At 46.0% G+C, this 25,189-nt stretch overlaps 1 protein-coding gene across 1 annotated transcript in view; it reads right to left on the bottom strand.

Moving 5' to 3' along the window:
* The window catches only part of CREBBP (CREB binding protein), a 156,745-nt gene extending 132,650 nt beyond the window's left edge, over window positions 1-24,095 (bottom strand). Inside the window, exon 1 of the mRNA XM_037989910.2 lies at window positions 23,208-24,095. Coding sequence (XP_037845838.1) covers window positions 23,208-23,292 — 85 coding nt within the window. The 5' untranslated portion in view covers window positions 23,293-24,095. The remainder of the gene's footprint in view (window positions 1-23,207) is intronic.
* Between the last annotated feature and the right edge of the window lie 1,094 nt (window positions 24,096-25,189).

Raw genomic sequence — 25,189 nt, forward strand, 5'->3', positions numbered from 1 at the left:
AGCTATTTGGGTGAAGGGAGAGTTGACTGATTTTTCTTCTGTAATTCACCATATGAATATGTGTAAAGCCAAATATATAGGTGTGGCTTTTTAAAAGACAAGATAGGGGCACACAGTCGTATCATCACCCTTCTGTTCACCACTGTCACCACATTTTCATATTCCCTAGTTCAAAAAAACTGACAAAGGGGAGTGAAGGAGGCAGGCCAGGATATTGCAACACAGCACAGCTTTGCTTTCTACACACCAAAGTGTCCCAACACATGGCTTGAGCAAGAGCAATCTGTATCATCGGAAGTTCCTAAGGTTCAGGATTGACAGCGATCCCGTCCCAGGTAAGCTCTCTTCTCTCTGACCGTCACCAGGGGCCCGGGAGAACGCAAAGCAAAGGAGACTGTGGGCACCCTGCACCCAGGGCGTTTGCACCTCAAGGGAGACTTCCCCAGCCAATGTCAAATAGCAAACACTGCCTGTCATACTTTCATAGCTAGGGACAGGAATTTTCTCTTTTGGAGCTTCCTGGCTGCCAACCAGGAGGCTACCCCTTTCATTAAGCTGAAATGAGAGTAAAGAGAGGTTACACACTTCCCATTTCTATCACACTCATACAAGGCTGGGAAGACCCAGTGAGGAATGAGGAAAATAACAGGGACTTAGGAAGGAGAAAGTTACAGCCAAACTCAGGCAGCCTCAGGAAAGACAAGCTGTTTACCAAGCAAGGTAGAGAGACATTCACTTCTATACTTGGAAACCCAAGTCGGCAGTCTGCACACAGAGACTGTTAGATGGGGATCACTCCTAAACACTGAAAGACAAATGGGACCCACATCTGTTCCAGGATCCATTCTTAATAATCATGAACAGAAATCAGCATTTCACCTTAAGTAAGGAATGAACTATTAGAATCAAACCCCAGGTGGGTGGCTAAATCAATCTGTGCAGCCAATAACATTTGAAAACAGTCTCATCTGAAAAAAATGTCAAAGGCATCAGCCAAAGTATCCACAAAACACACCTTTCTTCAGGTTTTCTACAGTCTCTTCTTTCCTAATACCTTAATTTTTTCTTCGAATTCCACTTGGAGTCCCAAATTATTTGTACGGACAGGACTGGTTTATCACAGCTTCTCCTGGAAATAAGAACTATTTTATGCTCCTACAGACATAATGCATTAAAATTATGCTAACAACTTCACGTTATAACACGTGAGGCTGTAAGCTCCCTGAAAGCAGGGATCCTGTCTTGCTTATCTACTCAGTGCCTAGCATAAAATGTTTCGTATGTACTAGGCACTCAATAAACCCACGTCTGAGTGCACAAATTATAGAGGATATACAGTATCAACAAACTGCCTGTCAAGTCAAAGATATAAAGCAGTAATCTTAAGTAATCTTAACGTTTACTACTACTTTCTGAAAACAGAAACAATAAAGAAGTCTCTAGAAATATTACACTAACTCATCTTTCTCTTAAAGACTTTTTCCTATTGCCCTCTTTACCTTTTAGGGAACCACTCAAGTATATTTCAGTCTTTGACTACAAACTCAGCATCAATGAACCCCAACCCTAGAACTGATACACAGAGTAAATGGCATAATGTAGAATGAGCAACAGTAGTGTGAGAAATAAGCAAGTAAGAGTTCAGATGCTGTTTTGTGATGTGTTCATATTTCTCTGCTTTCCCTCCCACACATATTTTATCTTCCTCACCCACTCCTAATTTCTCTCTCACATCCCTATTTCCTGTGAAAAAGGTCTTCTTTCTTTAAATTTTTTTTTTCATGGTTTCTTTAGATTGTCTTTTGCATTACTTTTGTAATACCGTGAATACGTATTTGGTCTTCCACCCTGTCTCTGGCATACAACTCCTAAAATCCTGGGGACTCTGCAAAGCAGGTTTTTTTTTTTTTGGTTTCGGTTTTTTTTTTTTTTTTTTTTTTTGGCTCTGTCGCCTAGGCTGGAGTGCAGTGGCAAGATCTTGGCTCACTGTAGCCTCTACTTCCCGGATTCAAACGATTCTCCTGCCTCAGCCTCCCAAGTAGCTAGGATTACAGGCGCATACCATCACGCCCGGCTAATTTTTTGTATTTTTAGTAGAGACAGGGTTTCACCATGTTGGTCACACTGGTCTAGAACTCCCAATCTCAGGTGATCCACCCGCCTCAGCCTCACAAAGTGCTAGGGTTACAGGTGTGAGCCACGACACCCAGCCAGTAATGTCTTTCTGTATGCTCACGAATTGACTGATGGCTGGCAGCCCCTAAATAGCTTCGGATGGGAGCTGGTCACCAGGAAGACCAAGGCATGACTGATTAGAGGACTGGGACTTTCAGCCCATCCTTAATTTCCCAGGAAGGGAGAAATGTTAAATTAAGCTGATAACCAACGGCCATTGGTTTATCAATCATGCCTATGTAATGAAGTCTCCATAAAAACCCAAAAGTAGAGGGTTCAGAGAGCTTCCAGATAGCTGAACACAGGGAGGTTCCTGAAGAGTGGCATACCTGGAGGGGGCAAAAAAGCTACATGGCCCTCTCACATGCCTTGCCCTATCACCTGATATTTAGTGGTATCCTTCTTAATATCTTTTACAATAAAAAAACAAAACCCGCAAACATGTTTCCTTGAGCTCTGTCAACTGCTCTAGCAAATTAATTGAACCCAAGGAGGGGCTTGTGGGAACCTATTTATAGCCAGTCAGAAGCACAGGTAAAACAACTTGGGGCTTGTAAACGGCAGGGGGCGGGAGCAGTCTTGGGGACTGAGCCCTCAATCGGGGGATCTGACACCATCTACATGTCAGCTGGTGCCTGCTGCAGTACCAAGTGCTTACTCAGTGTATGTGTGTGGCTGGGGGAACCTCCACAAATCTGGTCCCAGAAGTGTTCTGTATTGACTGTTGACACTGAATACAGAAATAAATGAGTATAGGAGAAACCTGATTTTTCCCTACATCCTCAGACTTGTACTACAACCCTGACTACTCAAATGCTTCTATTAAATCTTTCAAAAGTTAAACATTTTTATTCACCTATTTACCTACCCTCGAAAAACTTCCAAAAGGAATTTTTTCTTAAGAGATGGGGTCTGTGCTGCCCAGACTGGAGTGCAGTGGTCATTCACAAGTGTGATCACGGTTCAATGCAGCTTCAAACTCCTAAACTCCTGGACTCAGACAATCCTCCTGCCTCAGCCTCCCAAGTAGCCAAGACTGCTGGCATGTGCCACTGTGGCTCCAAAAAAATTTTTTAATTTCTAAATTAACACTAGACACAGGAAGAGGTAATGCATATGTTACCTAGCTCAATTTAGCCAATCCACAATGTACAGATATTTCTTTTTTTTTTTTTTTTTTTTTTTTTTTTGTGACGGAGTCTTGCTTTGTCGCCCAGGCTGGAGTGCAGTGGCCGGATCTCAGCTCACTGTAAGCTCCGCCTCCCGGGTTTACGCCATTCTCCTGCCTCAGCCTCCGGAGTAGCTGGGACTACAGGCGCCCGCCACCTCGCCTGGCTAGTTTTTTGTATTTTTTGGTAGAGACGGGGTTTCACCGAGTTAGCCAGGATGGTCTCGATCTCCTGACCTCGTGATCCGCCCGTCTCGGCCTCCCAAAGTGCTGGGATTACAGGCTTGAGCCACCGCGCCCAGCCCAGTGTACAGATATTTCAAAAGATCATGTTGTATATTATAAATACATGCAATTTTTATTTGTTAATTAAAATTTGAAGGAAAAAATCTACATACAAAAAACTTGATCCAGCAAGGGCAAAGCATCCTGGAAAAGTTCACATCTAAAGATGAGGAATCTAGAGAGTGGTGGAAGGATTCACAGAGTTATTATTATTGTTAAATGACCTGGAGGCCACACTAGGCTCTCGGTGTGTTTACTGATCTCTTACTAATTAGACACTACGGACACAGGAAGTGCAGTCTGGTGTAGTGAGAAGAGTACTCAACCAAGCCCTGGTTCAGATCACAGCTGTCATCACGGCTACTGCCTCCCTGTATACTGCTCCTTAGCTCTAAAATGGAAGGACAGTTGGGTGCAGTGGCTCACGCCTATAATCCCAGCACTTTGGGAGGCCAAGACGGGTGCAACACCTATGGTCAGGAGTTCGAAACCAGCCTAGCCAACGTGGTGAAACCCCGTCTCTACTAAAAATACTAAAAAATACAAAAAATTAGCTGGGCATGGTGGCAGGTGCCTATAATCCCAGCTACTCAGGAAGCTGAGGCAGGAGAATCACCGGGAGGTGGAGGTTGCAGTGAGCCAAGATTGCGCCATTGCACTCCAGCCTGGGCAATAAGGGCAAAACTCTGTCTCAAATAAATAAAATAAAATAAAATAAAATAAAATAAAATAAAATAAAATAAAATAAAATAAAATAAAATAAAATGGAAGGACAGTAGCACCTGCTTCACAGGATCGTTGATCAAAGAATTAAACCATACACCATTTAGCACTGAGCCTGGCATGCAGTAATGACTCAAAAAATATTAGTCATTATTATCACTGTCCCAAGCCCATCTCCCAAGGCACCTACGAGGGCTGAACCAGCCAAAGCGTGTAAGAACCTGGCCCCACAGGGCTGGTACAGAGCAGGCGCTCAACAGTCACTACTTATCAATGGTAGTGACTTGCTAATAAACTCAACCCTGGTGATCTCTGGCAATTCTAGTAGAATTAAAGGTTACTTTGCTTTGAAAGTTCTTCGGGATTATACAAAAAAATATATAACGGAATAACTCTCCATACCAAAAAAGAAAAAAAAAAAGGAAAGAGAAAAGCTATTTTCTTAATATTTATGCCATCGTAAGTAATTTTTCTCTAGGCATTTAAACAAGTTCCCAAAAGACATCTAACTTTTTTTCTTTTTTTACAATGACTATTAGGAAATAATTAAAGCAACCTCCTTCTAAAATCTTCTGTAATTCAGGCTTCTTTTATGCAGACACACCAACCCCTAATTAGAACAGAATAATGAGGTTGTACTTCACTCTCAACAGTGATCTTATCTTGACTAAGTCTTGCCCCTCCTCAGAATCAGTGCTCTGCTGAAGAGCCAGGGAGCTTGGCTGGCAGCCCCCACCCTCCCCTCCCCTCCAGAAGGAAGCAAGTCACTGCTCAGCGGCCCTCACTCAGTGCAAGATTGGCTGGTTTGAGACTAGAATAGAAGTCGGTCTCCCCAGAGGACTGTACTCTAATTCAGGAAGACAGCCCATGGACACCAAGTCACAAACTTAAATGGATTAACACGTACGTCATAGTTTACAGACAAGTGGAATAAGGTAGTGAACAAAAGTAGGAAAGGCTTCAAATAAGAGGCAAATTCTGAGCAGAACTTTAGAGGGAAAGGACACTAAGAAAAGACAATTCCAAAGAGACAGAGACAGAAGACAGCAAGGCAGGCAGGCAGAGCTGGTTGCTCTGGTGTGGGGAGCTTCAAGGGAAAAACTCCAAGATGGCAGGAACCCCAGGGTAGGTACGAGTTCCATACAGTGGGAAGGGCCTCACTACGGTAGGCAGTCCTGCTCTGTCGCCCAGGCTGGAGTGCAGTGACACAATCTTGGGTTATTAAATTTAGGTTTAATAAACTGAATTGTCTTAAAGCCCTCAAGACAGCACTTAACATTTATACTAGAGCCTAGAATTCGGGTTTTCTTGTTTTCCTGTCATACGCTGTGTTTTGTATGATGAACAATATTTAAGTGGACATTAACAATGATCTTGCCCAAGGAGTCCATTCATCATATAGGACATTCTAGTGAGGTTCTTCCTACTGTATCAGATCCACATATCTACCAAAGTGAGGCCCTTCCCACTGTAACGAATTCGTAGCTATTGAGGGGCTCCTGCCATCTTGAAGTTTTTCCCTTGAAGCTCTCCACGGCAGAGCAGCCAGCTTTGCATGCCTGCCTGCCTTGCTGTCTTCTGTCCCTGCCTCTTTGGAATTGTCTTTTCTTAGTGTCCTTTCCCTCTGAAGCTCTGTTCAGTGTTTGCCTCTTATTTGAAAGTTAAATTACAGGATATTCTTCATGTCAAAGAAGGGTCCATCCAGGGGGACTCTTTTAGATGGAAACCTGCCTAGTAAGTACATTTAATATGGAAACATCATGAACTTCAAAATTTGAAGGTAGGGGAAAGAAATCAAGCTACAGCATTAGGTTAAACTAACTGAAATAAAAATTACAGAACCTTAGAAACTGTGATGTACATCAGAAGGGAAATATCTGATTTATCAAAAGCACTTAATACAATTTTCAAGAATGCTACCTGGAAAAGGTAAAATCTACTTTGTGTAATTGATTATAAAATTTTAGCTTTTTTATTCATTCTCAAATGCACTTCATGGGGTATTAGGTATCAAAAACATCCTGCTTTGCTGAATGATTGCTATTTACCTTCCATTTAAAGAACCCAAGCAAGACAGGGCCAGGCACAGTAGCTCATGCCTGTAATTCCAGTATTTTAGGAAGCCCAGGTGGGCAGATCACCTGAGGTCAGGAGATCAAGACCAGCCTGGCCAACATGGTGAAACCTCATCTCTACCAAAAATACAAAAATTAGCCAGGCGTGGTGGTGGGTGCCTGTAATCCTAGTTACCTGGGAGGGTGACACTGGAGAATTGCTAAACTAGGGAGGCAGAGGCTACCGTGAGCCGAGCTCACGCCACTGCACTCCAGCCTGGGTGACAGAGCAAGATTCTGTCTCAAAAAAAAAAAAAAAAAACCCAAGACAGTCCTTATTCAAAGTTCTTTGTCACCTGGGACCCTAAACTGTCCTGGAAATGCAGCCAGTCTATTTTTATTTGGTGCACTTATAAGTCACAGGGAAGTGCCATCCCCAGACAGCCAAGACAATGTTAGTTTCCTCAACACGGTTTGCGTGCTGCCTCTCTCAGCCCTGAAGGGTGGGTACAAGGGTGGAACGGAAGGTGGCTGTCATAGCAGCCAGCTCCCACCAGAACACAGTAATGACCTAGCAGCCCCTGCACATTAGCCCAATTATCTGGGACAGGAGAGCAAAAAGGGATTGACTGCTGACCACTACCAGAGCTGAGAGGGGCACCAGACCCCGGAGAGGTGCTATAGCCAGCCGCCTGTCCACCCTGCTCACAAGGGGAGGATTCTCCAGCCAAGAATAGTCCTGGAGGAGGAAGAATGTCGGGGCCGAGCTAGGATCTAGCCTTTGCAGAAGCAGCCCCAGACCGCAGATTCCCAACCACCTCACACTCCCCAGCCATACCATAAGATTAAGCAAACGGACATCCAGAGACCAGGTCCTCTGCCCCAAATGCTGTGAGATGTAGCTGGCAGGCGGCAACAAGAAGTCAAGAAAGAGGGAGAGAGCATATTCCAGACGTGAAAGCAGACTTGGAAGTGCCAATTCCATGTACAACGAACGCGTGGAGGCGTGCGGGCTATTTGAGAGCCACAAACAGAAAATGAATGTCTTAAGTCCAAAAAGTACGCCAGGACCAGATATAGTGGCTCATGTCTGTAATCCCGACACTGTGGGAAGCCGACGCGGGTGAACTGCTTATGTCCAGGAGTTCAAGACCAGTCTGGACAACATAGCAAAACCTGGCCTCTATTAAAAAAAAAAGTACAAAAATTAGCCAGGCATGGTGGTACGTGCCTGTAGTCCTAGCTGCTCACGAGGCTGAGATGAGAGAATTGCTTGAGCCTGGGAGATGGAGGCTGCAGTGAGCCGAGATCACCTCACTGCACTCCAGCTTGGGTGACAGTGAGACCCTGACTCAAAATAATAATAATAAGGTACACCATCAAATGAGAGAATTCAGAAACAACTAAGAAGCACAACATGATGGAGAATCACAAGCTGAAGAACAACCTTAGTGTTACTCATCACAGATTATGCTGATAAAGAGTATCTGTGGCTGGGCACAGTGGTTCAAATCTGTAATCCCAGCACTGTGGGAGGCCAAGGCAGGCAGGTCACCTGAGGTCAGGCGTTCGAGACCAGCCTGGCCAACATGGCAAAACCCCTCCTCTACTAAAAATGCAAAAATTAGCGGGGCATGGTAGCACATGCCTGTAATCCCAGGAGGCTGAGGCACCAGAATCACTTGAACCCAACAGGCGGAGGCTGCAGTGAGCCAAGATGGTGCCAATGCACTCCAGCCTAGGCAACAGAGCAAGACTCCATCTCAAAAAAAGAATATCTGCAACATATCTAACAATATATATACTGAGAATATATATGTGCTGCTTTTCACATTTTTTTTTTTTTTTTTTCCTCAGATGGACTCTTGCTTTGTCGCCCAGGCTGGAGTGCAGTGGCAAGATCTCGGCTCACTGCAACCTCCACCTACCGGGTTCAGGCCATCCTCCTGCTTCAGCCTCCCAAGTAGCTGGGACTACAGGCACACGCCACCATGCCCAGCTAATTTTTTTTGTATTTTCAGTAGAGACAGGGTTTCACCGTGTTAGCCAGGATGGTCTCGATCTCCTAACCTCGTGATCCGTCTGCCTCAGCCTCCCAAGGTGCTGGGATTACAGGCATGAGCCACTGCGCCCGGCCTGCTTTTCACATTTTAAGACTCTACCAACACACAGGCTCTTGAAGGAAAATCTGCTATGATCAAAACTATAAATGCATATGCCTTTTAACCACTAATTCCATTTCTATGAATCTGTTCCATAGATTTGCTTGCCTGCATAACTTTACAAGGCTATTCATTAAAGCTCTGTTTGTGAGAAGACAAGACTGGAAATTACCTAAATGTCGATCAGTGGGGACAGGATTAAAGCAATTATGGCACAGCTCACATAAAGGAATGGTAGGCAACTATAAGAAGACAATAAAGGTATGCAGCCATGTGTACACTATGCTACCTCAGTTAAGAAGAAAAAGGCAGGAAAGGGGAAGAGAGAACTATGAGACAACAGTGTCTGCCTGAATGCAGATTAACCCTGGAAGACAGCACTACTTCCAGTGGTTACCTGGCAGGAACTAGGTGGAAGGTGGCTCTCTCTACAAGTTTTGTCCTCTGAGTTTTCTGAGCCATGTGAATGAACTACTAGTTTAAGTAATTAAAGAAACTACTTTTTTTTTTTTTTGAGATGGGAGTCTTGATCTGCTCCTCAGGCTGAAGTGCAGTGGCGCAACCTCAGCTCACTGCAACCTCCACCTCCTGGGTTCAAGCAATTCTCCTGCCTCAGCCTCCTAAGTGGCTGGGACTACAGGTGCATGCCACCATGCCCAGCTAATTTTTATATTTTAGTAGAGACGGGGTTTCACCACGTTGGCCAGGATGGTCTCAATATCCTGACCTCATGATCCACCCACCTCAGCCTCCCAAAGTGCAGGGATTACAGGCATGAGCCACCGCACCGGGCCAAGAAACTGATTTTTTAAAGGCACCCCCACTGGAGGTGTACTGGTCCAGGTGATTAACTTCAGCACCAGGTGATAACACCTGGAATGGTTCCCGGTGCTCCAGTTTCCAGTTAGAGTGTTTATGATTTGAGGATAAAATCTGAAATGGGTTTACTATTAAAGTATATTTGGTGTACAAATAAGCTTAAAAGGCAAGAAAAGAAGGGCACTTTAAAGAAGAACTTTTCAAAAGTAAGTATTTTTTTCTAAAGGGATGTGACAATCGACATGTAACATTTTGTACCCAATGTTCACATAGGGAAATCTGACATTATTTCAAAATACTCAAAAATTAGTTGGCTGTCAGGTCTTGTGGCTTCTAGCAAATCAATGAAGAAACCTCTAATATAAAAATGATGCTAAAAATGGAGCTTGTGACAAAGGACGTGATGATCAGATGCCACACTAAAACAGTCACATTTTCCTATCTCTGGATGGCACCTCTTAGGGGTAATTTGTACTTTGTTCAAATAATTCTCATTACAGGTCTAAAGGTTTTGCAACACGAATTAACCAAAACTTTGCTTGTCACCATTTAACAGATTATCCTAACCACAAATATAAAAATAAAACAATACAAAAACATATATACCCCCAAAATATGTTTTGTTTTGAATTTGTTTTTAACTAGTTTTTCTTTTTTCAGTATGAAAGTAATACATTTATGGTTTTTTGCTTTAAAAAAAAAAAACTCAGAAGAAAATGAAAAACAGCCCCCAAAACATCCCTAGCTCAACCCCGAAAAACAATTTCTAGAAATTTCCTTCTAGAAATTTCCTATATACACCATTAGCATATCTCTTTCTACCCCTAAAAGGGATCTAATTATCATTTTTGCTCTCAATCCTTTGTTTATTGATTCTCAATCTTGTCTTCGCTCCTAAGTACCCATCACTCTCCCTCAACTGGATCTGCAATGCCAGGGAACTCAGCTACTCTTCTGATGGAGCTTCACTGATTTTACCCTTTCTTTTCTAAAGGATTTCTGAGTCATACTCAGTGTTTTACAATCTCTACATTAATTAACTAAATTAATGAAAAGGCCTGGAGTTAATGAGAATGTTCTTAGAAGTCCTACCAACCAAGAAACTGTATCTGCTTGGTGTTGAAGTAGGTTGCTAACCCACAGATATTTCTATTTCAAATACTAAGTAAGGTAGGTAATAAAAACCAGAAGTTTTAAGAATCGATTCCAGGAATTGAGAGACAATAAACACAACTTCTGTGTGAGCTGGCAGCATGACATGCATTTTGATGACAATAACAAAACTTCTAATATTCTTTGAGATGACATGGATTTAAAAAAAAAAAACTTTAAGCCCAGGCAATATAGCAAGACCCTGTCTCTACAAAAATAAAAATAAAAAATTATCTGGGCTTGGTGGTGCGTGCCTGTAGTCCAAGCTACTATGGAGGCTGAAGTGGGAGGATGGCTTGAGCCTAGGAGTTTGAGGCTACAGTGAACTATATATAATCTCATCACTGCACTCCAGCCTAAGTGACAGACAGAGCAAGACTCTGTCTCAAACAAAAAACAAGAAAACTTCAATTATTCCTATTTATATAATATAGTGAAAACATTAAAATTGTTTTGTGTTATCTAAGTGCAGCACCAAAACATTTTACCATTTAAAAAGAAGACTTAATTAAAAGAAAGCCTGGGCCAAGCACAGTGGCTCACATCTGTAATCCTTAAACTTTGGGAGGCTGACGTGGAGGACTGCTTGAGCCCAGGAGCTCAAGACCAGCCTAGGCAACATAGGAAGACCCCATATCTCTAGTAAAAAAAAAAAAAAAAAATTAGCCAGGCATAGTGGCATGCACCTGTCATCCTAGCTACTTGGGAGGCTGAGGTGGGATTGCTTGAGTCCAGAATGTGGACACTGCAGTGAGCTGTGATCACATAACTGCATATCAGCCTGGTGGACAGAGTGAGACCCTGTCTCAAAATAAATAAAAATAAATTTTAAAAAATAGAACAAAGCCTGCATTTCTAATACTAACATTTCCAACAGCTCTGAGATGCGTTATCAGTCTGAAAGGCACTGATAGTAGAATAACATACAATGGGCTACTTAGGGCAAAAAGAGTAAGAAGAGACCATATTTGCCTGGCTACGCACAGTACATCTCTAGAATACGTAAGAAACAGCTAACACTGGTTGCCTATGACCAGTGACACCAGAAACAGAGAGGAGGAAGGGTTTTCACCAATTACTCTGCTTTTTTGGAATTGTGAACCATATGAATATATTATCTACTGAAAAGAACTTAAAAAAAACTTTTAAAAGAAAATTGTACAAAAATTTCCTAACATCTTAAATAAGAACACCAGCTCCAGTTCTTAAGCTGCTTTCCACAGGGCCCTTTTCCTCCCAAAAATGGGGCTCAGGAGGGGAAAGCATTATCTACTCTCCCTACAGACCTGAGCTTGGATGAAAAAATACACCTTGGAAAAAGCTAATCTAAACTTCTGGAAAATAAATCACAAGAGTTCCCCCAATTACTCCAGACATGGGTTTTTTAAAAACTTAATTGTGTTTTATAAGCCCTAAAAAAAAATAAACTGGACTCATTGGTCTGACATTCAAGGCCCTTGGTGACGTTACCTCACCTTCAGATGCCGAAGCTGAAGCTCTACTCACCCTCAATGAGCTCCGGTGTCCTTCCTCCAACAAGCCTCCCTGACCACCCAGCCTGAGGCATCCACTTCCTTCCAGTCAGACATCGAGCTCAGTGTGAAATGCTGTAGGCAATGGGGGGCACCACGGAACTGCTCACCCACACCACACAACTCAGAGTTCCCTGAGGACAGAAGCAGCTTCTGCCACCACTGTTATCACTACAGGTGATACACATAAAATGTGCTTAAATATTTGCTGAATAAAAGAATGAAGTGGTAGGAGTCAAGACTGGATCCCAGGCCCAACCAAACCCTGCAGGGCAGAACCACACCTTTAGTCTCCACCCTCTCAGAAGCAAAACCATGAGACCTCCTAAATTCTGGTAGCCCAGTGAATACAACCCAAAAACTGTCACAAGAGTCAGTCCTCCATGCCTGCTATGTGTGCTGTTCCCTCCCGCCTGGAACAGTACTATCTGCCGTCTCCTATTCACCCTCAGGTGTCAGTGCTAACGTCACAGCCCCCGGGGACTTCAAATACCCTTCAAAACAGGCTCAGACTCTGTCTGGTGCCCCAGTCAGTGCACAGTATGTCCCCTCCAAGGTCACACCTGACTGCGGTTACCTGTCCAGTATCCATCACCACCCATGAGGGCAGAGACAGGGCCTGTCATGTCCCCACTGGATCGCCAGGGCCTATACCACAGCATAACAAATATTTTCTAAATTAGTGAATAATCCTGAACAGTGTGACCTAAGCCGTGAATATTTTTGAAGGGGTCTTTCATCATTTGTTTTTTTTGGAGTCTTGCATCTTTAAAAAATGATCGTTTTAAAGGAACTCTGTCATAAATATCTAGGTGATACATATCTTAAAGAAAACTCTAGACAAACAGGATAAGTAAATGTACTTACAGTTGTGCGCTCCAATACCGTAGCGACTAACCATATGTGGCTATCTTCATTTACTTAAATCAAATAACATTTAAAATGCAGTTCCTAAGTCACACTAATCACAGTTCAAGTACTCAACAGCCACACATGGCTCGTGGTTCCAGAACCATGTCATACAGATACAACATAGAGCCACCCTCCCAAAAAGGACCACTGGACAGCGCTGGCTTGGAGGGCATCCTGAGAACAAAGGCATCCCAGAAAAAGGAAACATCTCAATCCACCCTCTTCCTGCTGGGAAAGAATCCATTCTCCCCTAAGTTTCAGTGACTGAGAAAGCCATCAGTGAAAGCAAAACACTTGATTCTCTCGCCATCATTCAAACGATTCCCTCAGAGACTTTTCAACAGAAGTTCAACTATGGGCAGGTGTGCTCTTCAAACAAAAACCGATTCCCACGGTAGTAGAGGAACAACCACAATGACACAGAAAATCTATCAATATTTTATGTCTTTCTGTTATTTTCAATAAAGGTGACTTACTGAATATGTAAATCAGATTTAAGTAAAGATATCCACAAATTAGGGGAAAAATTCTTTGTCCACCACGGGGTAACTTTTACTTATAAAAAAAAAATAATCACACCGAATCTAGGAGAACAGTAAAACAGTAACCTCCATTTAAAGAATTTCCTATTATGAATCTGCAGGAAGAGAAAAGTCTTACAGTACAGCACAGAGCTGAATCTGTTCCTTTCAAGATCTGTGTAGCTGAGCCCGGGAGGAAATTGAGTTTCACTGGTATTCCTTTCAACCAACCTGACCAAACTGGACAGTGATCCCAAGGCCATTTTCTCTCCAACTCTGTTTTCAATAAAATACTATGTTTATAATTTCTCTGCATTCACTTTTCCCTTTTCTCTAAGTCCTAATCTAAATCAAGCCCTTGTTCTGAAGCAGTAACTAGAAACACAGTTCCATTTAATTAAGAGTTCAATTTTCCAATAAAGAACAGTTGAACTGCAAACACAGACGCAGTAAAATGAGTGAAACGATTACCCATTTTGTAAGATTCTCGAATCTTAGCTCTTAATTCATTTTCTTACAAACTAGTTCCCAAACTGCACTAGAGCTGGTACTGGAAGCCAAATAGGTAGGGGCAGAAGCTTCCCATGTACTCAGTAAGAAGCCTCCCGATTCTGGGTCAGGCTACATCATCTCAGTCCTCACTGGCCCAAGAGGTAGCTGATGGCTCATGTTTTCCCATACAATTAAACAATAATAACAGCTGCCTCAACCTGCTATATGCCAGGCACCCTAGTAGCCCAATGTACCAAGCTAATCAAAGTAAGCAGAAACAGAGCCAGGCACAGTGACTCCATCCCACACCTGTAATCCCAGCTATTCAGGAGGCTGAGGCAGGAGGAACGCTGGAGGCTAGGAGTTCAAGACCAGCTTGGGCAAGCAAGATCCCATTGGAAAGAAGAAGAGTAGAGTACAGTAGAGAAAAGAAAGAAAAGAAAAGAGAAAAGAAAAGAAAGAAGGAAAGAAGGGAGGGAGGAAAAGAAAAGAAAGACGGAAAGGATGGAGAGGAGAGGAGAGGAGAGGGGAGGGGACGGGAGGGGAGGGGAGAGGAGAGGAGAGGAGGAGAGGAGAGATGGAATATTGCAGGGTAAAAAGTCCCTTTTAGAGATCTCCCTCTCTGTGTGTGTCTCTCTCTCACACACACATACACCCCACCCTGCAAAACTCAAATGTGATGTCAACCAGTCCAAGTCACAGCGTTGATGAGCTGGGAGCTAGTACTCAAGAGTCCACTCTGAGCAGGAGCCAGAGCTCCCTCCTCAGCATCACACTGACCGCCTCCCAGTATAAAAAGCTCTGACATTTCCTTCAACTGTGACTCACGGTTAGAAGGTTCTACTTTTAATCAGGTGACAAATACTCAAAATATTTTAATCCAAAGCAAATGGGTCAAACTCGTAGAGTCCATAATTGTCTAAGCAAACCCTAATTACCTGATAAATTTCTATAGCTCCTGAATGTCCTCATTCAGTTTGTAATCAAATACCCAAATCTCCTTATTTAAATGTTGTACAAGCCTTCTCTAGAGGTTATCATAGAGAATAGTGACTTATTTTTCTATTTCACTGGTTATTTTAACCATAAAGTTAAAACATGTTTAGGTGGTGCAGTTTTAATAAGAAAAATCCAAACTAGGGGGAGGAGAAGCAGCTTCTGAATTATAAAAAGATTTGCTTTACAACAGAATTGTACAACTCCACTACACAGCTAGTTTTCTCTCCTTATTACAGATTATTCAAATTCGAAAGGCTGAATTAGGTGCAACTGGAAGATACACCTACTGTATACAGCATAGTACAGGCATATTAGAAAGGCAAATTAAGACATTTTCAAACAACAGCAGACAGGACACCTAGAAATGGGAAAGTAAAGTCAGATTTAATCATGTAGAATTATTTTCCCCATTAGATTTTACTATTCTTAGCAATGGTTCAACTAAACAGTCTTTTGATTAATGGAAATGAAACACGGGGGAAAATGTCACACGGGATAATATCCAAATCTTTCTTAAGGGTAAGTTTTAAAAGAAATTCAACTTTTGGAGACAGAGCTCAAAAATAGCCTTGCTTCCTAAATTTAGAACCAGAAAACACCCTAAAGGCAGTATTTTAAATACAGCCATAGTCACTGCCTATACTGTCTAGGAAATTAATAAAAAAAAAAAACTTTAAAAAGAGAGGGGCCACTTTTGTTTACTTCCATGCCTTTCACACAGCCTTCCCCAATTTGATTTGTGTGCCCATGCTCAAATCTCTTCAAGTCCTGACCACTCCAGGACGCCCCAGGGACTCTGCTCGTGGCCTATTGTGGCACCCCTGTCAGCAGAGCACAGCCCCAGGCAAAGGAGAACAGGCAAAAGCCCCCACAGGCACTGCTCCCAAGGCTTACATTTCTGCATCAAACACTCATGCAATGGGAGAATTTTCCTGAAAGCCAAGTTTGAGCCTGACTGGGAAGAGTAGCATCCTTTTCCAGTTAAAGCAAGGAGTGTATCTGGAGGGATGCAAGGCACTGCAAGGAAAAGGCCTCAAAGAGGACTAAAGGGAACGCTGGGCACATGTGCTAAAAAGCAGATGTCATGGCCAGGAGTTTCAGAGCTTAGGAGAGACTGTCTGGGGACAACCAGAAGAGGACTCAGATGCAAGCAAGCCATGGGCCTACAACGATACCCCAGGAAACAAACTGTCATGGTCAGGGTGCTTTCCCCAACAACCAGAATGCATGGAAAACAGGCAGGCTTCCCCAACTCCTGGCTCTGTGCTGACTCAGCAGGAGGGCTGTCACAGGAGCCCAAGGCTCCTCAACCATGCCAGGGCCTGCCTCCCACTGGGGCATGCAGCCCTGGACTTCCGCACACGGGGACACTCAGGAAACAGGGGAGGGAGCAAATGAAGACTTATTCAGATCACCCTTTCTGGTTCCAGAGTTTTGGCACTTAACTGCATTTCTGTATTCTTTCCTTAAGTTTTGCCTCGAGGTTTCATCTTGTCAAGATGGTTCTAAGTCACTCACAGGCATCTATCTATCAGAATACTGTGTACACTGCTACTGCTTAACAGGTACCTCAAGATAAATTACACACAGTAAAGAAACAGAATCACATACTTGTCTGCTGCTTAATCGGTCCATGAAATATGCTTCAAAATTATCAATTTTCAGTGTACGTCCTGATCTGATTTAAAAGAAAAATTTCAGAACACATGACACCATTTAAGTTCTCGTAATTTTAAAATTTCATGGCCATCATATTCCTATTTTAAAAATACGATAAAAAATGGAGACAGAGTCAATGGTATAGATGACAGAATTCCCGGCTATGTATGTGCTACACTACCACAGGCGTGCCTGCACACTGGTTTCTGGGGATATGAGCACCTGGCTTCTGTCATTTCCAGAACTGCTGAGAAACAGGTCTCGGTCCAATCAGACTAGCACTCCCAGTAAGTCCTAGGACTATAAGGTATAACAACGTACCTGATTAACGCCAGTGTCAGTTCTCATTGAGCGCAGATGCCAGACACACATCATCTCAGGCCACCGTCATAACCACCCCGAGATGGGAATTGTTATTATCTCCATGTTACAGATGAGGAGACTCTGAGCTCAGAGAGCTGATATAACTTGCCCCAAACATGCACTGGCCCCAGCATTCCTAAGGCCAGCTGGTTTGGTGACCGGGTGGGATACCATGGGTATGGAACTTGGATTATGGAAGCAAATAACAGACCCAACTTGAAGATAGGTGGCAATTTGCTTAAAAGTAAAATCTTAACAAGAAAATGATGAGAACTTTAAGGGACAAATAACATATAACTCTTTCACCAATTCCCTCAAATATTTCCTGAGGGCCTACTAGCTGTCAGCTGCTGTTCCTGGGAAGGGAAGCACTGGGAAAAGGGCTGTGGAAAGGCTCTAGAGTTCTTGCTGACTCTCACCTTCTGGTGTCACAGGAAGGGGAGGAAGCCTAGAGCCTGAGACGACAAACAGGGACGAGAAATACCATGTGGGCCACCGGGGTCAACACAAAGCAAAAGAACAAAGAAAAATGCAGAGGGTCACCTGGCTTTCTGATAAACTCGTCTGATTTTAAATCAAGTCATCCATAGAACAAAAAAGACAGAGGGAGAGGACCCTGCTAAGCTCTGAAGTGCTCCAAGACAGGAGACCCGTGCAAGCCTGCTGCTCACCTGGGCTCTCTCGGCTCCACTTCACGCAGCTGGGGAAACTTGCCCTGCTGCTGTTTTCCTTAAAGCTGTCTCTGCAGCCATGGCAGGCCAGTGCTCCCCAAGGGGTGCTCAGATAATTAAGTCCCACGTTATATCAGAGTCACCAAATTGCAGCCCATGGGTCAAGTCCTCAGCCACCAGTCTTTACAACTAAAGTTTTACTGGAACACAGCCATGCCCACTCGAATATGGCTACTTTCTTGCTGAAATGGCAGCCTTAAGTAGTTGCAACAAGAGACCTCATGGCTCACAAAGCCACACACGTGCTCTCTGGCCCTTTACAGAGAAAGTCTGCAGACCCATAAATAGGCTAAAAAGAGTTCTAAGGTCAAACAGGATTGAAAGTGGTCCAACTGCAGCCCCTCGCTCACAGTGCCCCATCAGCACACCAAGGCTCTGGGAAAGTCCACAGTCAAATTCCTCGGCTACAACCAACCGCATCTGAGCACAAACCCTTTGTTGAGAAACACCTCTTAGCATGCCCTCTAGTTTCTTGGAATACATGTAAAGAGCTGATTTGAGTGAGGTAAAGAGGGGTGCCCTCACCAATGGGACCCCAAAAACTAAACTGACAAGCTTTCGCAATTTTCAGAAACTCACAATAAGGTACATTTCATCTTAACTAAAGACAGACACACTTTGGCAAAATCATTTTCCTGTTTTCAAATACATCAAGTAAAAACACAAGCAATTATGGACCCCCCAAGTAATCACATACTTTGTCACACAATTACAACGCACAACTTAGAAGCTGTGAAAACACAGGCTACTAATCTAAGCATCAACTTCCGACTGCAGGACTCAGTCTCTTTGTAAGTTATGTTCAATTCCGTTTACAGAATCAAATCTGAATGTTCAGCCAGGAGCCACTTTCCATCTTCTGAAGGCCCTCTAAGGTGCCCTGCACATGACTTGTCCTTGCCTACCTTCATCCCTGAGGACCTCTGAATGGGGTCACCGCTGTCACCCCTCTGTTATTCAAAAGTGAAGCACGGTCATGAAACGTCCTAGCCCTAAAGGTCTCTACGACAACTTTTATTCCTATTTAGACAGAACTCACTGATGGGGTAACATAACTGTTTCTCATTCTCCCTGAGGTAAACAGGAACATGAGCCCACACACTTCACGCTGAGGATAACACCAGAACCAGAGGGAAAAGGGGAAGCCCCTAACCCAGGAGGAAGCATACACTCCTGGCTGCCCCCACCACAGGTGGTTACAAACCTACCCCCTAGCGATCGCATTTCGGTGTGGGAGGGCCGCTACTGAAACTTACCAAGCATGGGAGGTTCCTGGGTCCTCAGTTCAAGTAAGTGCATTGTTACAGATAGAGACTTAGAAAACAAATACATAGAACCATTGACTTTAACAATCTAGGTTGGATCTGGTTTTGACCCTGTATCACCTCTCAAGTCCAGTTCCTCACCTAGAAAATAGCAGTAACAGCATCTTCCCTTCCTCACAGGACGCTGTAAGGAACAAACTGAGGTGATGTGGAGAAAAGCACTCTGATACATAATACATACATACCAGACATACATAACAGATCATTTGGTTGACAACTGTATTCGCCATTGCTTTCTTTAAATAAACTTCCCTATTGCATTTAAAAGGATTCACGTCATAAAATGTAATCACAACTGCTTAGACCCACTTATACAGCACAGGATGAAATACAGCTACGTTCAATCTTCAGGATGTAGTTTTTCTTTTCCTTTTTCCCCCCGAGACAGGGTCTCTGTCACCCAGGACAGAGTGCAGTGGCATGATCACAGTTCACTGCAGCCTCAACTTCCTGGGCTCAAGCGATCCTCCTGCCACAGCCTCCTGAATAGCTGGGATTACAGGATTGTACTATTACACCCAACTAATTTAAATTTTTTTTGTAGAGATAGTGTCTCACTATGTTGCCCAGGCTGATCTCCAACTCCTGGCCTTAAGCAATCCTCCTGTCTCAGTCTCCCTACGCATTGGGATTATAGGCATGAGCTACCACCCTGGCCTGCAATTTCAAAAACTTTATAAACAGTCTGTTGTGTGCAAATTTTGCAATAAAGGTGACCAAAAAAACCCTAGAAAACAAAAAGCAAAACAAAAACAAAGTCTACTGCTTGCCTGGATATTTGTCTTATACTGTTAAATCATGAATCTCTGCTGTTGAAAGACACAATACACTATTTTAACTTGGATATATTAAATAAAGAAGTTTCCAAAACACCCAACTAACTATATACTGGAAACATGAAGTCCCCACTTTTTGTAAGGGTGCCAAATAAAGGAAGACCTCATCTATGAGAAAGTGTTAAGGCTTCAACACAAAACAAGAAAATGCTACTTTTACATCTGAGGCCATCCAATTCTGTGCCTCTCCGGGGTGCTGCTTCAGCAGGGTGAAAGGTACTGTTTTTCCTTCTTCCTCTTGCTACTCTCCTTCGCAGCACATTCCCTATTTCTGCATCACATCTGCGTAAGCTTCCCAGCCTTCAGCGACTTCTGTTTGTCATCAGTGGCAGTGACATTTAATTCACTCCGAGGTGCTGCCTGACCTTAGGGAGTGCTGTTTGCAACATCCATGCCCCCGATGAGCAGCACCCTGGCTGAGCAGCTCCCCAGTGTTGGTGGCACTCTTCTCTCAGCTCACTGCCACCCTGCACAGAAACATCTAAGTGACCCTGGTGGCCCCACAGGCCAGTCTCTACAGACATGCACTGCAGTCTAAGTAGCTCCTGTTTCTCAGGCTGCCAAGGCCGCCGCCTCCTTTCAACCCCTCAGCTCCCAGACAGAGGTCCCCCTCCCTCAAATTTGATCTCATGCACAGGGCACACGCCCTGCTCCCCTAGGCCCAATTTTCCCCTGGGAGCCTCAGAGACACATTCCCTCACTAAAATAAGATTGAGTCTCTCAAGAATGTTATTGTCGGGTCTGTCCCACCTAACCAAATGCCTTCAGTCCTTTGAATGTATTTAATGTAAAAACTCAAGCCATTTATTTGTTTAATATACATCCCTAAGATCTCTGTCCATCTCATTACTCAATTTCTTAGACTAGTAGTTACACCAGACAAGGTGTCCCTTGTTTTTTTTAGAGACAGCGTCTCACTCAGTCACCCAGACTGGAGTGCAGCAGTGCGATCTTGGCTCACTACAACCTCTGCCTCCCGAGTTCAAGCTATTCTTATGCCTCAGCCTCCCAAGTAGCTGGAATTACAGGTGCATGTCACCATGCCTGGCTATTTTTTGTATTTTTAGTACAGATGGGGTTTCACCATGTTGGCCAGGCTGGTCTCGAACTCCTGACTTCAAGTTGATCCACCAGCCTCCCCCTCCCAAAGTGCTGGGATTACAGATATGAGCCATGGCATCCAGCCCCTTGTTTAATGTGCTTGACAATGATCCCTTCCTTGGTCCCCCACACTAACAGACCCTTTCACAATAGCGTGATGGTGATGAATGTGTAACCCAGGACCCAACTTAAGTATGATGTCGACTTTCTACTTTGGATTAAATCAGAGTCATTTAAAGCTGACTTTTGGTCCCACAAAAGAGCCCCTGTGCCTTACAAGGATCAAAACTGGAAAGGAAGAGGGAAAAGCTGGTTAAGTGTGGAAAATCCTTTCTGATCAACTTGTTATTAAGCATCTGATCACCCAATAATGGAAACTACTATGGAAAAAGCTATCCTTCGGGCTCCATCTTGGAAACAGCTGGATATAAATAGTAGGACAAGCCTTTTTGTTAAGTCTTGTGTTACTAATTGTCCCCCTTTTTAAGACAAAATCTACAACAAATTCATTCAACAACAGCAAAGCTACAAAGCCATCCAGGTTACCAGTTTCAGAAGACAAGCTTCAAAGCTGAACTCGCCTCGTATGACCTACGTCTCACAGAACTGAAGACTACTCAAACACAGCAAGATTAATGAAGCAACTGAGATCTGTTCTGCAGTACAACGGCATTTAAACTATTGTTTCCAAATTTCTCACTTCAGTAAGTTCATTTCATAAGATTAATGTCAAACTCAACTTTTATCAGCTAAAAAGAAAAACATTATTAGTGATTTTTACATACCATGAGCATCATTTACTCCTCCCCACTGTTTAAGAAATTTTAACTAGATAAGAATCTCCTTATGATTGATTTTTAAAAATCGTTTTTCACTTCCACATTAATATTAAATGTCTCTTATCATAACTTGATTCCAGGAATTGTATTCAAACTTAAGCCACAAAATTCAAGTTTTGTTTCAACAGCAATAGCAGTTTTTTGAATATGCTAGTGGTCGGTCACAGAACTATTTCCACAAGTTGAACAGCTGTGTCTAGCGCAAATATGAAGGCAGCAATGTAATTCAATTTGGACTCATTCATTAGAAACTGATTTTCAGATGCTGCCACTGCAAGACTACTGGAGAAATGCAAGCTGCGCTGGAGACGGAATTGTTCGCAGCGGCACACAAGTTTTTGCTGCAAAGGAGACAGCTCTAAAAGAGGAAATACAACTAGTTCATGTTACCATGAACCAGCGCAGTAGGACCCAGAATTACTGAATGAATAGAAAACTAAATACTTCTCTTAAGCAGCAATGATTACTTAAGAAAGTTTCCAGGGAAGCTGTTAAATGAGAGGAAACAAACAAAAGATGATTTATTCAGTATCCTGCTACATTTTTTTGAAAAACTGGAATTCCTACATGCCTTAACATAATTTTTTGTACATCTACACTGTGAAAGCAACACAAACTCAAATGGAGATGGCAGCCCAAATGAACTTAAATCTGCTGTTTAACTTTCTTTTGAAGTTACACATGGAAATGAAACACACCACAGCAACTTTAATGACATCTTGCTAACGAAGTTTGGATTTTAAAAAATGGAATGACTAGTTCACTAAAAAAAACAAAAAAACAAACAAACAAAAAAGGAGTTTTGAAAATAAGCACTAAGCATCTTTCCAAGGAACTCACCCATTCCAAGAAACTTCGGTTCTAACTCGCAAGCTGGCGGCTGCTGTGAGTATCCTCTGACTGCAGCCTGGTCAATGTATCGCTAATCCAGAAAATACACTGCGCTACCTTTGGCCGCGATCTTGCTTTCTCTAAGCATCAAAGGTACCCTCCGCTGTCATTCCTCTGGACGGCCACGCGTGCGGACACGGCCGCGGATGGATGCGTAGGACATTACCAAACAAACCCACACGCTGCACTTTACTTCTTCCCTCCTGGAGTGCCACTCGGGTCCCCGCGAGGAGGGCTGATCGGGTGCGGGGAGGCCCAGTGCACCGGGCGTGTGCTGCCCAACTCGGGCCCAGTGACAGTCCTGCGACGAACTTCCACCATCCGGCGCGGGGCGAAGGGAACGGGCTGCGGGGCCTGCTCCGGGCTCCAGGCTCGGTAGGTATCCGCGACCACCACCCCCGGACACTCTCTTTCAGGTGGGGGTGACAGCGCCCCCCGGGCCCCCGCCGCCCTGGACCCCCTCCTCACCTGTGCTGTCATTCGCCGAGAAGCCGGGCGAGCTGAGTTTGGCTCGTTTGGGGTTGGGCGGTCCGTCCAGCAAGTTCTCGGCCATTTTCACCTGCTCGCGAAAACAGCCCCGGGAGCGGACGGCCGGGCCGGCGAAGGCCCGGACGGGGGTCGGGGGCGCTGCCGGCTGCGAGGGAGAGGAGCGAGCGCGGCCGCGAGCAGGCGGGCGGGCGCCGAGGGAGAGGGAGGGCGCAGGCCGGGTGGGGGAGGCGGCGGCCAAATCTCAGCCACAGCAACAGCGCCCCGCAGCGCTCACCGCCCGCCCCCGGCCGCCGCCGCCGCCGGCCGCGGCCCCCTCATCCCCTGCCCGCCTCCCGAGCGCGACACTCCGCGGCGGGGGCGCCCCGGCGGCCCGGCCGCCCCCCCGGGCCCGGCTGGCAGCGACGGCGCCCGGCCGGGCGGCTCAGGCAGTCCCCGGGAACATGGTGCCGCCGCCGCCGCCGCCTCGCTCCCCCCCCGCGCCCCACTTAATGAATTCGCTCGCGGCCCGACGACGAGGGGGCTCCGGGCTCCGCTCCCCGCCCGCGGCCCGCCGCCGCCGCCGCCGTGAGGAAAAACAATGCGCCGAGCGGGGTCGCCGCCGCCGCCGCGGCCCCCCCACCCCCCGTTCCGCCGCCGCCGCCGCTGCCGCCGCTGCCGCCGCCGCCGCCGCCGCCGGGCTCCGGGAGGCCGAGCCGAGAGGCGAGCGGGGCCGCCGGGGCGGGCGCCGAGGGCCGGGCGGAGCGGGCCGGCCGGGCGGAGCGGGGTGCGCGGGCGGTTGTGGGGCCCGGGACCGGCGGGGCCGAGTAGATCGCGCTCGAAGCCCCGGTCGGGTCCGCGACAAGATGGCGGCTGTTGATTCCTCAATTAAAAAAAAAAGAAAGTTTTTTTTCTTCTCTTTCCAGAGCCTGAACGGGGAGGGGGTGGGGGCGGGGCACGCCGGTGCGTCACCCCCCCGCGGCGTCACCACGCACGGCCCCCGCCCCGCCCCCTCCACCTGCGCCGGCCGTGGCGGAAAGAGCCGAGCGTGCTCGGGCCGAAGGGCCGAAGGCCCGAAGGCGCGGCCGCGAAGCGCAGGGCGGCGGGCTGCCGGGCGCGGGCCAGGCCTGCGGGGCGCCGGGACTCCGGGCTGAGCCGCGGCTTTTGTTCTGATGGCGACGAGGCGGCGAGGGCCGGGGCTCCGGGCCCCAGCGGGCTCCAGGAGCAGCGGCCTGGCCACGGGCTGGGCTCTCCGGCGCGGATTCGACGCCAGCCCGGGCCCGCCCGTCCCGCTGGGGCGGCGCTGCGTGTTCCCAGCTCCTCGCGTCCCTGCCCGATACCCTCCTCGGTGGCGTCGGGCGGGGACGATCGGGGCGACCCCAGCCCAAGCCGCACTACTAGCCTTCGCCGCCGGCCAGGGAAATGGAATGGCCCTGCAGGTTACAGACCGCCTTCAGGTCTGCCGACGATGTGGGCGGATGGGGAAACTGAGGCAGGAGGGGGGGAGAGCAACTTCTCCCAAGTCGTCGAGGCAGGAAGTGGCAGGGCCGGGATTCGGGTCCCGCCCCACCTGGTGACACTAGGGAGTAAGGGGGCCTCACGCCTGTTCCCAGCCCGAGGGGGTGAGGCCGACACCCTCACCTGGGAGAGTGGGGTGGCGAGCGCCGGCCTGGGCGGAGAAGGGCCCGCGCATCGGGGCTTAAGCCTGGACGCCCAGGCCGCACTCCCCGCCCCAGGCAACTCGCCTGGCGCCTCGTAGGTGCCCCAGACAGGGGTGCGGGCCTGGGGAGTCCCCCACACGAGACCACAGCCCGCGGGACACTTCCACGAACACCCGAGGTGTTCCTATCCAAGTTAGTTATCTGCCCCTCCAAACTAGCCCGGCTTCCTCATAAAGGTATCAGCAGCTCCACTGTTTCCTAAGCCAGAAGTCCTGAGTCAGCGCAGACTCCTCCCTCTCACCCACCACGCGCCCCTCTACCCAC

The sequence above is a fragment of the Chlorocebus sabaeus genome, chromosome 5 (assembly GCF_047675955.1).
Source record: "Chlorocebus sabaeus isolate Y175 chromosome 5, mChlSab1.0.hap1, whole genome shotgun sequence".
Classification (NCBI taxonomy): domain Eukaryota; kingdom Metazoa; phylum Chordata; class Mammalia; order Primates; family Cercopithecidae; genus Chlorocebus; species Chlorocebus sabaeus.